This window comes from Abrus precatorius, unplaced genomic scaffold (genome assembly GCF_003935025.1).
Source record: "Abrus precatorius isolate BTA unplaced genomic scaffold, Abrus_2018 Scaffold3, whole genome shotgun sequence".
NCBI classification, from domain to species: Eukaryota; Viridiplantae; Streptophyta; class Magnoliopsida; order Fabales; family Fabaceae; genus Abrus; species Abrus precatorius.
Window position 1 is genome coordinate 5,710,706 of NW_020874373.1, and position 14,189 is coordinate 5,724,894.

At 32.8% G+C, this 14,189-nt stretch overlaps 2 protein-coding genes across 8 annotated transcripts; both read right to left on the reverse strand.

Annotated features, from left to right (window-relative positions):
- Window positions 1-3,891: 3,891 nt before the first annotated feature.
- On the reverse strand, window positions 3,892-7,953 carry LOC113862891 (26S proteasome regulatory subunit 6A homolog). Of its 2 annotated transcripts, none has more exons than XM_027496172.1 (10): window positions 7,765-7,953; window positions 7,490-7,606; window positions 6,829-6,936; window positions 6,468-6,659; window positions 6,180-6,371; window positions 5,647-5,765; window positions 5,447-5,534; window positions 4,921-5,040; window positions 4,700-4,840; window positions 3,892-4,465 (listed from the first exon to the last, which is right to left on the reverse strand). In XM_027496172.1, the coding sequence occupies exons 1-10, from the start codon at window positions 7,870-7,872 to the stop codon at window positions 4,388-4,390; spliced, it is 1,263 nt and encodes a 420-aa protein (XP_027351973.1). In that variant the 5' UTR covers window positions 7,873-7,953; the 3' UTR covers window positions 3,892-4,387. The 2 variants fall into 2 exon arrangements, with proteins under 2 accessions (XP_027351973.1, XP_027351974.1); XM_027496173.1 differs by having other exon boundaries at window positions 4,057-4,465; window positions 7,490-7,602; window positions 7,765-7,892.
- Window positions 7,954-8,583: 630 nt separating this feature from the next.
- On the reverse strand, window positions 8,584-13,413 carry LOC113862890 (heparan-alpha-glucosaminide N-acetyltransferase). Of its 6 annotated transcripts, XM_027496166.1 has the most exons (14): window positions 13,031-13,413; window positions 12,657-12,677; window positions 12,278-12,419; window positions 12,073-12,154; window positions 11,621-11,697; window positions 11,406-11,521; window positions 11,211-11,328; window positions 10,632-10,748; window positions 10,437-10,528; window positions 9,827-9,893; window positions 9,670-9,751; window positions 9,463-9,554; window positions 9,085-9,228; window positions 8,786-8,944 (listed from the first exon to the last, which is right to left on the reverse strand). In XM_027496166.1, exons 1-14 carry the CDS (start codon window positions 13,192-13,194, stop codon window positions 8,798-8,800), a joined length of 1,461 nt encoding a protein of 486 aa, XP_027351967.1. In that variant the 5' UTR covers window positions 13,195-13,413; the 3' UTR covers window positions 8,786-8,797. The 6 variants fall into 6 exon arrangements, with proteins under 6 accessions (XP_027351968.1, XP_027351967.1, XP_027351970.1 ...); XM_027496167.1 differs by lacking the exon at window positions 12,657-12,677 and having other exon boundaries at window positions 8,584-8,944; window positions 12,278-12,415; window positions 13,066-13,413; XM_027496169.1 differs by lacking the exon at window positions 12,657-12,677 and having other exon boundaries at window positions 12,278-12,415; window positions 13,080-13,413.
- Between the last annotated feature and the right edge of the window lie 776 nt (window positions 13,414-14,189).

Here is a 14,189-nt window from a genome sequence, read left to right on the forward strand (position 1 = left end):
CAAGAGTAACATTAACACTAGAAATAAGTTTAGTCATAAAATCTGTCGTATATAGATTAGTGACTTACTTTTTGGCAAAAAAAATCCGTCGCAAAATTGTAAAATTTTAATAATAAACTTGTTTAACGTGTATATAACATGACATAACAACAGGCGCCATGTATATAACATTAAAATATGTTTGCAATCCCAACAAAACTATGACGCAATTATTTGGCGGAAGAAGTATATCTTGTCCACGGGCTCTGCTATGAAGATGTCTTTCCCTTCATCCCAGCTTGGTGCATCATTCATACAAAGTTGTCTCAAGTCACGTGTAAATAAATGAGTTTAAATTTTAGAAATTATTTCGGATAAGTTTAAACTTAAAGAAACTTGTCGTTTTGTATCGAGCTCCTCGAGCTCTTGTTTCCATCTTCTACTTTGTTTTCAGATAAGTCGAGCTCCTCTTACCAACTTTCAGAAGAGTTTAAACTGTAATAACCTCATCGTTTCTTCTCAAGCTCCTCCTTCAACTCTTGTTTCCACCTATTCTGTCTTTCAGATAAGTCGAGTTATTCTTTCCATTTTTTAGAGCAGTTTAAACTGAAAGAATCGCGTTTTATCTCCAGCTCTAGCTCGAGGTCTTCATTCCACCTCCTCTATTTTCAGAAAAAGAATCCATATGTTCATTGATATCAAGAATCTATCCAAGGAATGAGAGAACAAGCATATATAGGAAAGTGTCTAACTATTTACTTAGCTAGTTCTGACCTAACTAACATATCTGGGACTAATTATGAGGACTGAGTTGACTGTGTTAAATTGTTTCTTGCTATTATTTAGTGTTGATGTTACTCCTGTTGAAAATGAATATAAAGTTCTCACACCTCAATCTTAAGAATGAGTAGTATTAAGAGGTAAGTTTTGACGAAACAAATCCATAGCAAAATTGTGAAAGTTTAACAGTGTATTGGTTTAATGTTAAGACGTGTATATAACAACAGGCGCTGTGTATATAATATTAAAACGTGTTTGCAATCTCAACAAAAACTGCATTAAGACGCTTTTATTTGGCAAAAGAAGCAGATCTTGATCTTGTCTGCTGCCTCTGCTGTGAAGATGTTTTTCCCTCCATCTTAATTTGGCGCATTATTCCTACAACGTTGTCCCAAGCCATGTGAAGATAAATAAGTTGAAATTTTAGAAATTCTTTTGTATAAGTTTAAACTACAATAACCTTGTCGTTTTGTCTAGAGCTCCTCCTCAGGCTCTTATTTTCACCTCCTTATCTTTCAGATAAGTTAAGCTCTTCTTACTATCTTTTTAGAGAAGTTTAAACTGCAAAAATCCCATTATTTTGTCTCAAGCTCCTCTTTTAGCTCTCCTTTCCACCTCCTCTGTCTTTCAAATAAGTCGAGCTCTTATTTCCATTTTTCAGATGAGTTTAAACTAGAAGAACGACAATTTGTCTCCAGTTCCAAGGTCTCTAGCTCCAGCTCGAGGTCTTCTTTACACCTGTCTTTCAGAAATAAAACTTATATAAGGACTGAGCTAACTCTGTTAAATTATTCATTGACATTTTCTAGTGTTAATGTTGCTCTTGTTGAAAATGAATATAAAGTTCTCACACCATTATAATAAGTAGTACTAAGAAGTAAGTTTAGTCATACAAATAGGTTAGTGACTTATTTTTTTGGCAAAAAAATCCGTCTAAAATTGTAAAATTTTAATAGTGAACTTGTTTAATGTTAAGACGTGTATACAACATGGCACAATAACAAGCGCCATATATATAACATTAAAACATATTTGTAATCCTAACAAAACTACGACGCAATTATTTAGCAGAAGAAGCAGATCTTGTCCACTGCCTCTATTGTGAAGATGTCTTTCCCTCCATCCCGGCTTGGTGCATAATTCCTACAAAGTTGTCTCAAGCCATATATAAATAAATGAGTTGAAATTTTAGAAATTCTTTCGGATAAGTTTAAACTTCAAGAAACTTTTCGTGTTTGTTTTGTATGGAGCTCTTCTTTCCATCTCCTACTTTGTCTTTCAGATAAGTCGAGCTCTTTTTACTATCTTTCAGACGAGTTTAAATTGTAAGAATCTCATCGTTTCTTCTCAGGCTCCTCATTCAGCTCTTCTTTCCAACTCCTCTGTCTTTCAGATAAGTCAAGCTTTTCTTTCCATTTTTGAGAGCAATTTAAACTGGAAGAACTGCTTTTTATCTCCAGCTCTAGCTACAAGTCTTTATTCCACCTCATCTATTTTTCAAAAAGAGAATCCATATGTTTACTGATGTCAAAAATATACCCAAGCAATGAGAGAACAAGCATATAGAGGAAAGAGTCTAACTATTTACTTAGTTAGTTATGACCTAACTAACCTATCTAAGACTAACTATGAGGACTGAGTTGACTCTATTAAATTGTTCCTTGCCCTTTCTAGTGTTAATGTTGCTCTTACTGAGAATGAATATAAAATTCTCAAGCCTAAATCTTAAGAATAAGTAGTATGAAGACAGTAAGTTTAGTCACAAAATTCATCGCACATAGATTAGTGACGTATTTTTTGGCAAAAAAATCTGTCAAAATTGTAAAATTTTATTAGTAAACTAGTTTTTTTGTTAAAACGTGTATATAACATGGCACAACAACAGGCGCCATATATATAACATTAAAACGTGTTTGCAATCCCAATTATAGTAAGACGCTCTTATTTGCCTTTGCTGTGAAGATGTCTTTTCCCCATCCCAGCTTGATGCATTAGTCCTGTAACATTGTCCCAAGCCTCTGCTGTGAAGATGTCTTTTCCCCATCCCAGCTTGATGCATTAGTCCTGTAACATTGTCCCAAGTAACATGTAAATAAATGAATAAAAATTTTAAAAATTCTTTTGGATAAGTTTAAACTGTAAGAATCTTTTCGTTTTGTCTCGAGCTCTTTTTCCACCTCCTTCACTTCCTTCTAGAGAAGTCGACCTCTTCTTAACATCTTTCATAAGAGTTTAAACTGCAAGATCTTCATCGCTTTGTTTCAAGCTCTAAAAATTCTTTTGAATAAGTTTAAATTGCAAGAATCTCTTCGTTTTGTCTCGAGCTCTTCTTTCCACCTCCTTCTCTTCCTTCTAGAGAAGTCAAGCTCTTCTTAACATCTTTCATAAGAGTTTAAACTGCTCATCGCTTTGTCTCAAGCTCTTCCTCCAGCTCTGTCTTTCAGATAAGTTTAAATTAGTGTTTTGTCTCCAGCTCCAAATCTTCTTTCCACCTCCTTTGTTAGTTCTAACCTAACTAACCTACTGTTTGCGACTAATTATGAGGATTAAATTGACTCTATTAAATTGTTTCTTACCATTTTTTAGTGTTAATGTTGTTCTTATTTAGTTAGTTCTAACCTAACTAACTAATTATAATAATAAAAGCTAAACAAATGAATCGTGAATATAAACTAAACTCGATATAGATAAACACAATTACAAAAATAAATATGATGACATGACATATATTCATCAATAATAAAGAATACTAAAATTATATAGTGAGTTATGAAACATTCTTACTTGGTAATTTATAATACAAGTGTCTCCTTAGTTCTAGTAAGAATCCAAATATCGTACATTTTTTATTTATTTCCTTAATATTGATATTATCTCTAATTAATTTTTTTATATTCACAAAATTCTCATGCAAATCTCTTTTTCTATTTTATGACTTAAATTCCTAAACTAATGTTATTTTTACATAACAAGTTACAATACTTCCAACACATCTTCACGGGATAAAAAAGTGAAAATGAAAGCAACTTTATCCGTAGTTCTTACGCATTTTTATGATCACATGACATTTTTCAACAAAATACCATCAATTGTAAAAACACTTCTTAAAAGTACAAAAATGGAACACATGGACCATAAAATTGTTCTATAAATAACTTCACTCTATAAATAACTTCACAGTTGTGTAAAATGAAAGAAAAACAGAAATCAACATCATAAAACGATTGGCACTTTTCTTTGAAACAAGACTTTAAGATTTCTTTCTAATGCTCTCTCCTTAGTTGCTTGATGTCATGCAATCAATTACTCGATCAACTGTTCCGCGATTTCAAATAATCCTCCGTTAGATTCAAATTTAGCTTCCAGCCTTGACATTGCCCAACCCGTATATACCGAATGTAACATATTTCATAACGGTTTACTGAACACAGAGAAACTTGCACCCAGCACGACAAATTTTAAAACAGGAAGCAGATACAACATATAGCTACTTCTGTGAAATGTAAGATTACATTACTGTTTTTAAAGATGATAATTAGCAAGCTATAAATTACATATGATTCGAGTAAAATTGATACTAGAAAATAAATGTCAGACATAAATGCCGGTTCTTCATTGCGTTGAGTGCCTATGCATAATAATTTAAGCTTGATTTCTTCTTTGCTTGGACTTGGATGATACCTTCATTAAAGTCCTCATGGTTCACCTACAATTGGACAACATGTTTTGTTGAATTCTAACTTGGTCCAAACCTTTGACATTGAATTGAACCACAAAATCGCAAAAGCAATTCGCAACATTTTGAAATAAAAGCACGTTAACAGAAAACAGAAAAAGTAAAAAAACAAAATATCCAAACAGGAATGATAATCTAGTGATTTCAAGCTAGGTTTTAATCATGAATTATTATTTATTAGGTGGTTGAATGAAGCAAGCAAACCTCGGTTGCATCACGGCGAAGGGCCAACATGCCAGCCTCGACACAGACTGCTTTAAGTTGTGCTCCATTGAAATCATCCGTGGACCGAGCTAATTCTTCAAAGTTAACATCTGGATGAACATTCATCTTCCGGGAATGGATCTATAAGATTAACATGAAAGTGGTATGTAAATATTCTGTCAGGAAAAATAAACAGCAGATAAGGTTTGAAGATACCAAACCTGCAGAATTCGGGCTCTAGCCTCTTCACTTGGGTGTGGAAACTCAATTTTTCGATCCAATCGACCAGACCGCATTAGGGCAGGATCAAGAATATCTGCACGGTTTGTGGCAGCAATCACCTGCAATTTAGAACTAGTGAGCAAAAATGACATTTCAATCACCCAACTTCTAACTGAATAAAAAGTTAAAACATTTTGTGCCAACATCATGTGTGTTTTGAGTAAAAACTTAATTGGAAATATGCGTTAAACAAAAGACCAAAAAAGAAAAATCTGCGCAGAGAATTTTCATTTTTCGACAAATTGTCTGATTGCAGAGGCAAAACTTTAAAACAAACAGACCTTATATATAATCATAATTTGATTTGTTTCGAATCAAAAGTATAAGCATGGTGACTAACTCCATCGATGGTTTTCAAGAACATATATTCTTATAAGCTTAATCCAAAGACAGTAAACATCAAAGTTTACTGTTTACCACATCAATCAGTGGAAAAAAAGAATTAGATAAGAATAGAAGATAAACCTTGATACGGTCATCACTACTAAAACCATCAAGTTGATTGAGCAATTCTAACATAGTTCGTTGTACCTCCCTGTCTCCACTTACTTCACTGCAATCAGCAATCCAATAACATCACCAGGTTGCTGAACTCCAGAAAAGGTAAGAAAAGAAGGGCAAAAGGAAATGAAGATCTAAAATCCAGCCTGCTCATTCAGTCATACCTATCAAAACGCTTGGTTCCAATTGCATCAATTTCATCTATAAATATAATGCACGGAGATTTCTCTTTTGCTAGCTGAAAGGCATCACGGACAAGTTTTGCTCCATCTCCTATAAACATCTGTAAAATTCCAGGATAGATCACTCCTCTGTTCCAAATGCTGATGCAGTACATAGACATGTATACAAACATATAAAGCAAGTAGACAATTGCATAAATGTAACAGGAAAAATTACAACCTATGAAAACAAACATAATATGAGAATAATCCAAGCATATTTATATCCTCCATATGCGAACATAAAATGAAAATAACTAATTCATGTACAATCAACATGTTTCATAAAAAAATAACAAAATTATTAGCCAAAAAATTATCGGAGGATAATGAAAATATCTACCCGTTAAAAATCAGCAAATGGAAATACTAACCATTAAGTTATTTAAGAAAGAGGGGTAAAGGGTAACAGTTAAGCAACAATCAAATTATTATTCAAAATAAAAATTTAAAAGGGAAAAAAAGAAGAGGCATACCTGGACCAGCTGTGGACCTGCCAACTTCAGAAAAGTGGCATTTGTTTGTGCTGCACAAGCACGGGCCATTAATGTTTTCCCAGTCCCTGGAGGTCCATATAAGAGCACTCCCTTGGGAGGACGAACTCCTAATTTCTGGAACCTCTCCTTGTGCGTCATTGGCAAAACAATGGCTTCAACTAATTCTTGGATCTGTTGGCCAAACACAAGTTACTAGTCACACAGACCTGTTAACTAAAATAAGAAAAAAAAATTTGCTTTGACAAATTGCCATAAATTAGAGCATACCTGCTTCTCTAACCCACCAATGTCATTGTAGTCCTCTGTTGGCTTTTCATCAACTTCCATGGCTTTAACTCGTGAATCATACTCAGAAGGCAGAGTATCCAAGATTAAGTAGCTATCTTTGTTAACACCGACCAGATCACCTGGTTTTAACTTGTCAGGGTCAACAAGCCCAACAACAGGAAGAAAAATCGTCTGCACTCAAAAGAAAACATAATTTATTAATGCAGCAAGTTATAAATAAGGCTTTCCTTCACCAACTAACAAAACTCCAAGGCCATTATGTTTTTCTGGGGACCCAAAAGAAATGCAAAAAACAACAAATTTCTGTCCAAATGTTATGAAATTATCATAGCCTTGTCACCTGTCTAGTAGATGTCTTTAGCACCACACATTTTCCCTTCCTTTGGGAGTCAAGATCAATGTTGGCACCATCTTCTTCAGCTTCATCTTCTGGGTTCATTTCCAATATCTGAAAACCAAAAACCATGTCAGAATTTAAAAGATCACTAGGGAAGGGAAAAACCAAGTTAAATATTCAACAAGAAAACCTCCCGCACTCAGCTGATTATCCTCACTGAAGAATTCAATCATTCATTATCCTTCACACATTAGTAGTAGATTATTAAAGAGGCCAATCAACTCAAAATACACGCTCAAACCCTAAGCCAATTGCAGTAAAGCTACAAAATAAACCATGATATTCCACAAACTTGAAAAAGAAAAATCACCAAAGCTAAAGATTTCTTTTCAACTTGTCAAGTGGGAGTTTCCCTGGTAACAACGTTTATATGTAAGATAAAGGTCTTGGAACCTTAAATTTAGAGTCTGCAAATTTTACAGGGAATTCAATCTCACTAGTTAAGACAACTTTAGAGTTTAAACAATGTCAACATTCACAGTCCATGTAATTACTCTCAAATGCAATTTATTCCATGGACTAATTTGTCTATTTGCACGACAGTATAAATCACCACGGAGCAGAAATAACAAACAAGACAAAACAGATAGGAGCAGGAAACAACCTCGACAATGTTGCCAACGAGGTAAGGCAACTGCTTATTAAGCTTGATCTTCTCCTGATTCTCTTTTATCTTCTCCTTGTACGATTCCAATTCCAGATTGGTCCTCTGCAAGTCTTCCTTTAAACACAAAAGCAAATAAAAAAAACCATAAACGTGAAAAGCAAGATTAAACTGAAATAAAACGAATTGAATGAAACCCTAGGAGGAGACGCGAGTCACGAATGAATAAAAAAAATTAAATGAAAATAACGGTAAAAGGAGAAGAGAGAAGATACCTTGAGAATGCGAATCTCGTTATCGAGTAGACGAGAAGCTCTAACGATGTCATCGGTGGTCATAGACGCTAGTTGATCGTCTTCGAAGTTCGTGTCCTCGCTCGCCATCAATTCAATTGCTAATTACTACTACTTTTCAGTTTTCATGCACACAACTTGTTCCAGAGGTAATCGCAATCTCAAATTCCCCTTTTCTTTTATAACATTGTCAAACACAAACCATGGGCCAGTCGAAGTGGGAGTGGCCTTTGACCTAGGCCCAATATGAGCAATCACCTTCACCCTCCATTTTCAGTCCAATTTTTTATCGAGTAATAATAATATATGAAATAAAATTAAATCAACTCAATTTATTGACATGATATATTAATTTATTATCATGTATAAATAAATTATAAAATTTAAAAAATATAAAAGTAAAATTAAGATGTATTTTATATAATATATTTTAAAATAAATAACAATATAAATATAATATTTATATAAAATATTAATATTAAGTTAAAAAATATTATTAATCATATATAATTGTTAAAAAATTATAATTTTTAAAAGCATATAAAATAAAAAGTTGGATTAAAACGACTAAAGTGTGACTTAGATTCATCTTTAAAATACATTGAGTCCAACTTTAAAAGCTTTGACCTCATTAAAAGTAACTTGCCGGGTTAATAAAATGAGATGGTTATGAATATCCTTGTCAAAGGAGGACTCTCTGAAGGGTAATAGTTTATCCATTACATTTTTTCAGTTAAATCACACAATAAGTAACTATTTTGCTATAAGTATAGGTGACTTGAAATATTAAAAATGGAATTAAGCGAAATTGCTGATCAGATTGAACATACAACAACAAAACGTATACACACAGTTAAAAATAATACGAAAAATGTTAACATAAGCTAAGGAGAGATGATAAATAACTAAAGGAACAATAAATATTATTTTAATAAAAGTTAGTATTTATAGATATTTTAAATTAACCTTAAGATAGCACGTAGATAAGTATTTGTTCGCAGGTGTTTTTGAATATTCAGAGCTTCCAATATAGGCCCAATCGGTGCAAAATGCCAGCTACGACGGCCCAAAATAAGATCTCTGCGAAGATCACATACAGAAGGATGCCAACTCTCCTTGAATGCCAAACGTTAATGAAGACATGCTTTTGGATCCAATATATCTGTTAACAAAAATTAAACAAACATCCATTAGTTCTAGACCCAAAATTTAAAAATTACATAAGTTTGGAGACAGCTCAGTAACATAAAAAAGAAATTAGAAAAAAAAGATGTAGTTGAAAGATTCAACTTTTGAATGTACCAGTGTATTATGAGGGTCATCATAGTACCACCCATTGATGAATCCTGCAAAGATTCCCTCAGCTGCCATGACATAGACAAGCATGGCATTCATGCCAATCCATTTCAAAGGCATGAACAACAATTTCAAACCCCAAATATCAACCTGCAATCGCACAGTGCCAATTCTAAATCAACCCACATGATGAGAAAAGTCTAAATAATACTTGCTCACTAGTACTTTAAAGAAATAATTTTTTTTTTAAAATAAAAAATCACATTGAAATAAAAGTACATTAATAACATCTATCAATAAAAACTTTGAAAGACAAAATATACTATGATAGAAAGAAAGGGCAGTACAATTTCCAGCATTCACTGTTGAGAGCCAAAAACATACCATAATATAGAAGGCTGAAAAAAGTAATGCCGCTGCTCCAGATGTTACACAAACATAGCTCAGTGTGTACAATTGTTTATTCAAAGGAATGGCTGCAACAAACAGAGAAAGGAACAGGGTGAAGGCATCATCAGAATAAGTGAGGATAGATGTAAAGTTACATGGTAGCTTCCATGATCCATTCAACATTGAGTTAAGAGTTCACACCATGAGTGAAGTGTAGAATAATTCCTGAAGTAAGGAGAGCTAAGCCCAGGAGAAGCCAGTGCTTCAACCTTGAAGGATGATCCTAAAATCACAAAAGTGAATAAGTAGAGGTTAGAGAAATGTCAAGCACTGATTAGTTTTGAGTCTCAGGATTCACCTTCAAGTGTATGAGTACATGTCCAAAATGCAATCCAATGATTGTGGAGAGAATAGCAGATATTGAGCTGCATTTGCATGTGACATTGCAATCTCTTAGGATCCGCAGAAAGGTTATACATACATCTATTGTGCCCAACAATCACAGTACAGCCCTCAAAAGGGTCTAAGCATTTCAAAATTGTGTGAAAAAAAAAAAAACTCTGTTGATTTTTTTAACAAACTACTACATGTCAATTTTATCCTAATTTAATATTATTCAACTTATTTACACTATCAATATTTATTTTTATTGATTTGAACTTAAGTTCCTACCGACTCTATTTATTAAATACAATTAAAAAATAATAATAAATAATTCATAAAAATTATAAAGTGTGTACTAAAATATTTTAAAAAGTGACTTAAAAAATAAAAAAGAGTAGCAGAGTCTATGGCATGCTATAACAAGTTGTCAATGATTTGATCATATATGATGATAGCATCTACTTCCAAGCAAACAAAACCAATGCAGAAGAATTTTAGAGCACTAACAGAAATTTGTTAATTGCATGTTTGAGATTTCTGCTAAACCAACAGACAGCAAGGGGATTTAAAGACCACATACAGACCTTAAAATTCCTTCTGGCTCAAAAGGAGCGTAACACCATGAAGGAGCATTTTTTTTAAAAGGCCCTTCATATGGTGATTTCTCAGTGCAAGCCTGCAAAACTTAAAAAGGCAATTAGTGTTTGAAATTTCCAATAGCCGTCGAGTGTTTCAAATTTATTGTACAAAAAAGTATCCGGGAGGATATAGCAACACACTTCAGATCTCCTCCATGCTGGACGCTTGTACATGTGATTAATTCCAAGCACACCTCTGTCAATATATCCCACAGCATTACAAGGGGGATCAAGTTTCCCTCTGACACCACAGGTTACCTTCAATTGTCAAAGAAAAACAAATTATAAAGATTAGAAAAAAGAGAAATAATAATAAATATTTAAATTTGCTAAAGCTAACTGGAAGAAAATTTTCAAAGTGATGTGTTATGATAGAAATTGTAATTTGTGAATACAAAATACTATATTTTTGTGTTAGAGAAAAGTATTTTTTTCAGTTTTGTAAAGTTCACGTATATAATCACTTATAATTTAATATAATAATCACTAATTCTCTGTTACAACCCATTAAAACAATAATAGTTAAATTTCAAGAGACAACGGAAAAAAAAAATCATAAACAAATTCAAGACATCTCGACGTGATGGCATCCATGAACAAGGGAAAAAATTTCAAATCAAGCAAAATCCATGTTAGATAGTTAGGTGTTAAAGACAGGCAACCAAATTGTGTTAGTGTGAGTAGAGAGATATCAAAGGCAGGTGGTAACCAAAAGCTTACCGTGAAAGTTGTGCCATTATACATGCTATCCGGGTTATGGACAGTGAATTGCCAGTCTGGAACATAAATTCCATAAAGTACAGCCATGTACAGAGTAAGTATACATGCCCCCACCACCCTGAAATTTTAGTAGACAAAATGTTCAAAAGCATATTGTGTTGGCAATCAACCAGAACCAGAGTATCAGAGACTAACCAATGCCAAAAGTACAACTTGAATATTGAGAGTTGGGTGGGTTCCAGATCTCTAGCTTGTGCCCTTTTTGAAAATATCTCTACCAGTGATACAACCAAATATGCTAGAGCAATTCTCTTGAAGGGGGGACAACACGAGTGTTAGCCTTTATTTACCCATTCGTATTTGCTAAAATCTTCTTTATCAAAATAAGTTGGAAAAAGGATCAAAATCACCTGAAGAATGCCACACCACCTTATGTGTTTCATGTCAACTCCATATGTTAGATTGTCCGGAGCATGTGAGAAACCACCTTCATCATTGAGATCATCATCCATCACATTAAAATAAGGCATAATGATGTACAGTCTTTCACACCACAAAGATGCTTATTTATCACTAGCAGGAGATTCGCTAATATGAAATTCAGGTTCAATTATTATAGCACATTTCAGCAAAATACCTTTCACAAGACCAATATTAATGATCAAAAGAGAGTAACAATTAGTGACGCTTGTATTATAATTAATTAGTAGTTCATTTTCCTCATCCACACTAAAATAGGGGTTCTGTTGGGAACTCGGAACTCAAGTCCTCTTCCAAGGCTAACAAAAAATGATCATCTATAACACTTTAAAGATGGAATATTGTTTACTTGATTACCTCAATTCATGGGAGAAAAACTAACCTTGCAAGAGCAAACCCCAGAAGAGGAGTTTGAGGGTTCTCACTAGCACCTTTTTCACTGCTACAAGTTTATTTGGTATCCTCTGGACATAAAATAGAATCAAAAAATAGAGGACCAGCTTAAACCAAATAAGAAGAAATAAAGAAACAGAGAAACTAATACTATAATCATTCTTAACCACCCTATTTTCTCATTCACAACCAACCTTCAGAGCAAGCGGAATGGCCATCCCCACAATGAACAAAAAGAAAGGCATAACAAAATCAGCAAGATTGCAGCCATTCCATGGAGCATGACCAATCATTGGCCATTCCCCTCCAGCATCATCAACGAAGATCATTAACTGCATAGTATATTATCGGAACATGTTACAGTAAAATCAAAAATAATATTTACAAGTCCAAACAAAATAAAATTAAAATGCTAAGTTTTTTGTTGGTGCCTTGATGGTTTCAAAGTGATATCTTTACAACTGCAAACTAAAGGAAAACAACGGTTTACATAATCATTGTTACATGTTTTGATACAAATCTAATCAGACACGTACATTCAGGTTAATAGTTTATCTTTCACAGTATTACTTTTTGGCCGAATACTTTAGCCCTCTAGGAAGCATGGATACATACGACACACAACAGGGATACAGTACAACACGACACAGAAATACGACAAATTGCAAAAAATAATATAAAAACACTAATCTTATAACAAAAGAGATTTTAATTTTAACATGAGTCATTTTAAACATGATAAAATGATATCATTTATATAATTATTATAGCATTCCTGTCTCTATTTATATAAAAGTTTTTTTTTAATTACAAATATAAGTAAAAATAGACGTGATAAGACCAGATATGAGTACTGATTTAAAGTATGTACTCAACTTTTGTATTATAACATTTTAATGTTTCAACCAACAGAAATATTCTTCATAAGAATGTTTCTTTTGCAGAACAACAAAAGTGTGGAGTCAACAAGAGAGAGAGATACCGCAACAGTGAGACCTCGAAAGATGTCAAGAGACGCAACGCGCTTTGGTTTAGGCAGCCTTTTGTCGGAAAGAGGAAGCGCTTCCGAAACATAGAGGCTGTGGTCTCCTTTGATTTCATTTTCAGCCATGCTTCCCAAACTCTGAACTTCCAGGGGAGAGAGAATAATGGTAAGAATATATATGAGTTGTTTAGTTCAGAAGATCCAGTGTCACTCCAACTGAGTTGTGCACGACAACCTGTTCTTAATTAATATATAATATATGATGATATTATTCGTATCTTTTCACAAAATAGAATAATGGTTCGATTCCTGTTTCTTGGAACATCATTATCAATAAATCAGTGGCCTACTTTGATTTTAATTGTTGATCATACTTGCATTCACGGCGCCGGAATCTTATCCAAATGCTCACTGCTAATAACATGTAAAATTGTGATAATTGCAGACGTTATTTCAGGTTTCACATCAATCAGACACATTAATTATTAGAATCTAGTATTTCGTCGCAATACTTTTTTTGGTACTGTTCATTTTATTTAATCATATTAGTATATATTGTTAAATAAATTTAATGACGCATGTTTGTTAAATTTATTAACTAATGTGAGTATTTTAAAAGTTTTACATTGATAATAGATGAAAGGTAAAATTAATTACCTTAAAAGAAATTCAAAATGTTTACTTTTAAATAAAAAATAACTTTTCAATCTTAAAAATAAAATTACTCTCAAATGTATTATCTTTCTCACATAACCAAGTTTTTTTTTTCATTTTTATCAGGCATAAAGCCTTCATGTTAATTAAATTAATATATATTTTACTATTAAAAAGGTCTAAATTTCCTAAAACATATTTTTAATACCTATAGTTTTTATTTTTAAAAAATATATTTAAACAATTGAACTAATCTTCTTTACCTACAGTCATTAGTTTAAGTAAAAAAAATATTTTGAATAAAAATTCAATTCTAAATATTGTGGATGATTAAAAACATTAAAATAGTTTTACCATATTGATTCATTTTATTTGATGCGATTCAATTTAAGTGAACCATTCAATAAATTTCAATATTAAAAGTTTTATATCTAACTAATTTCTCTTAATTATTTAACGAGTAAATA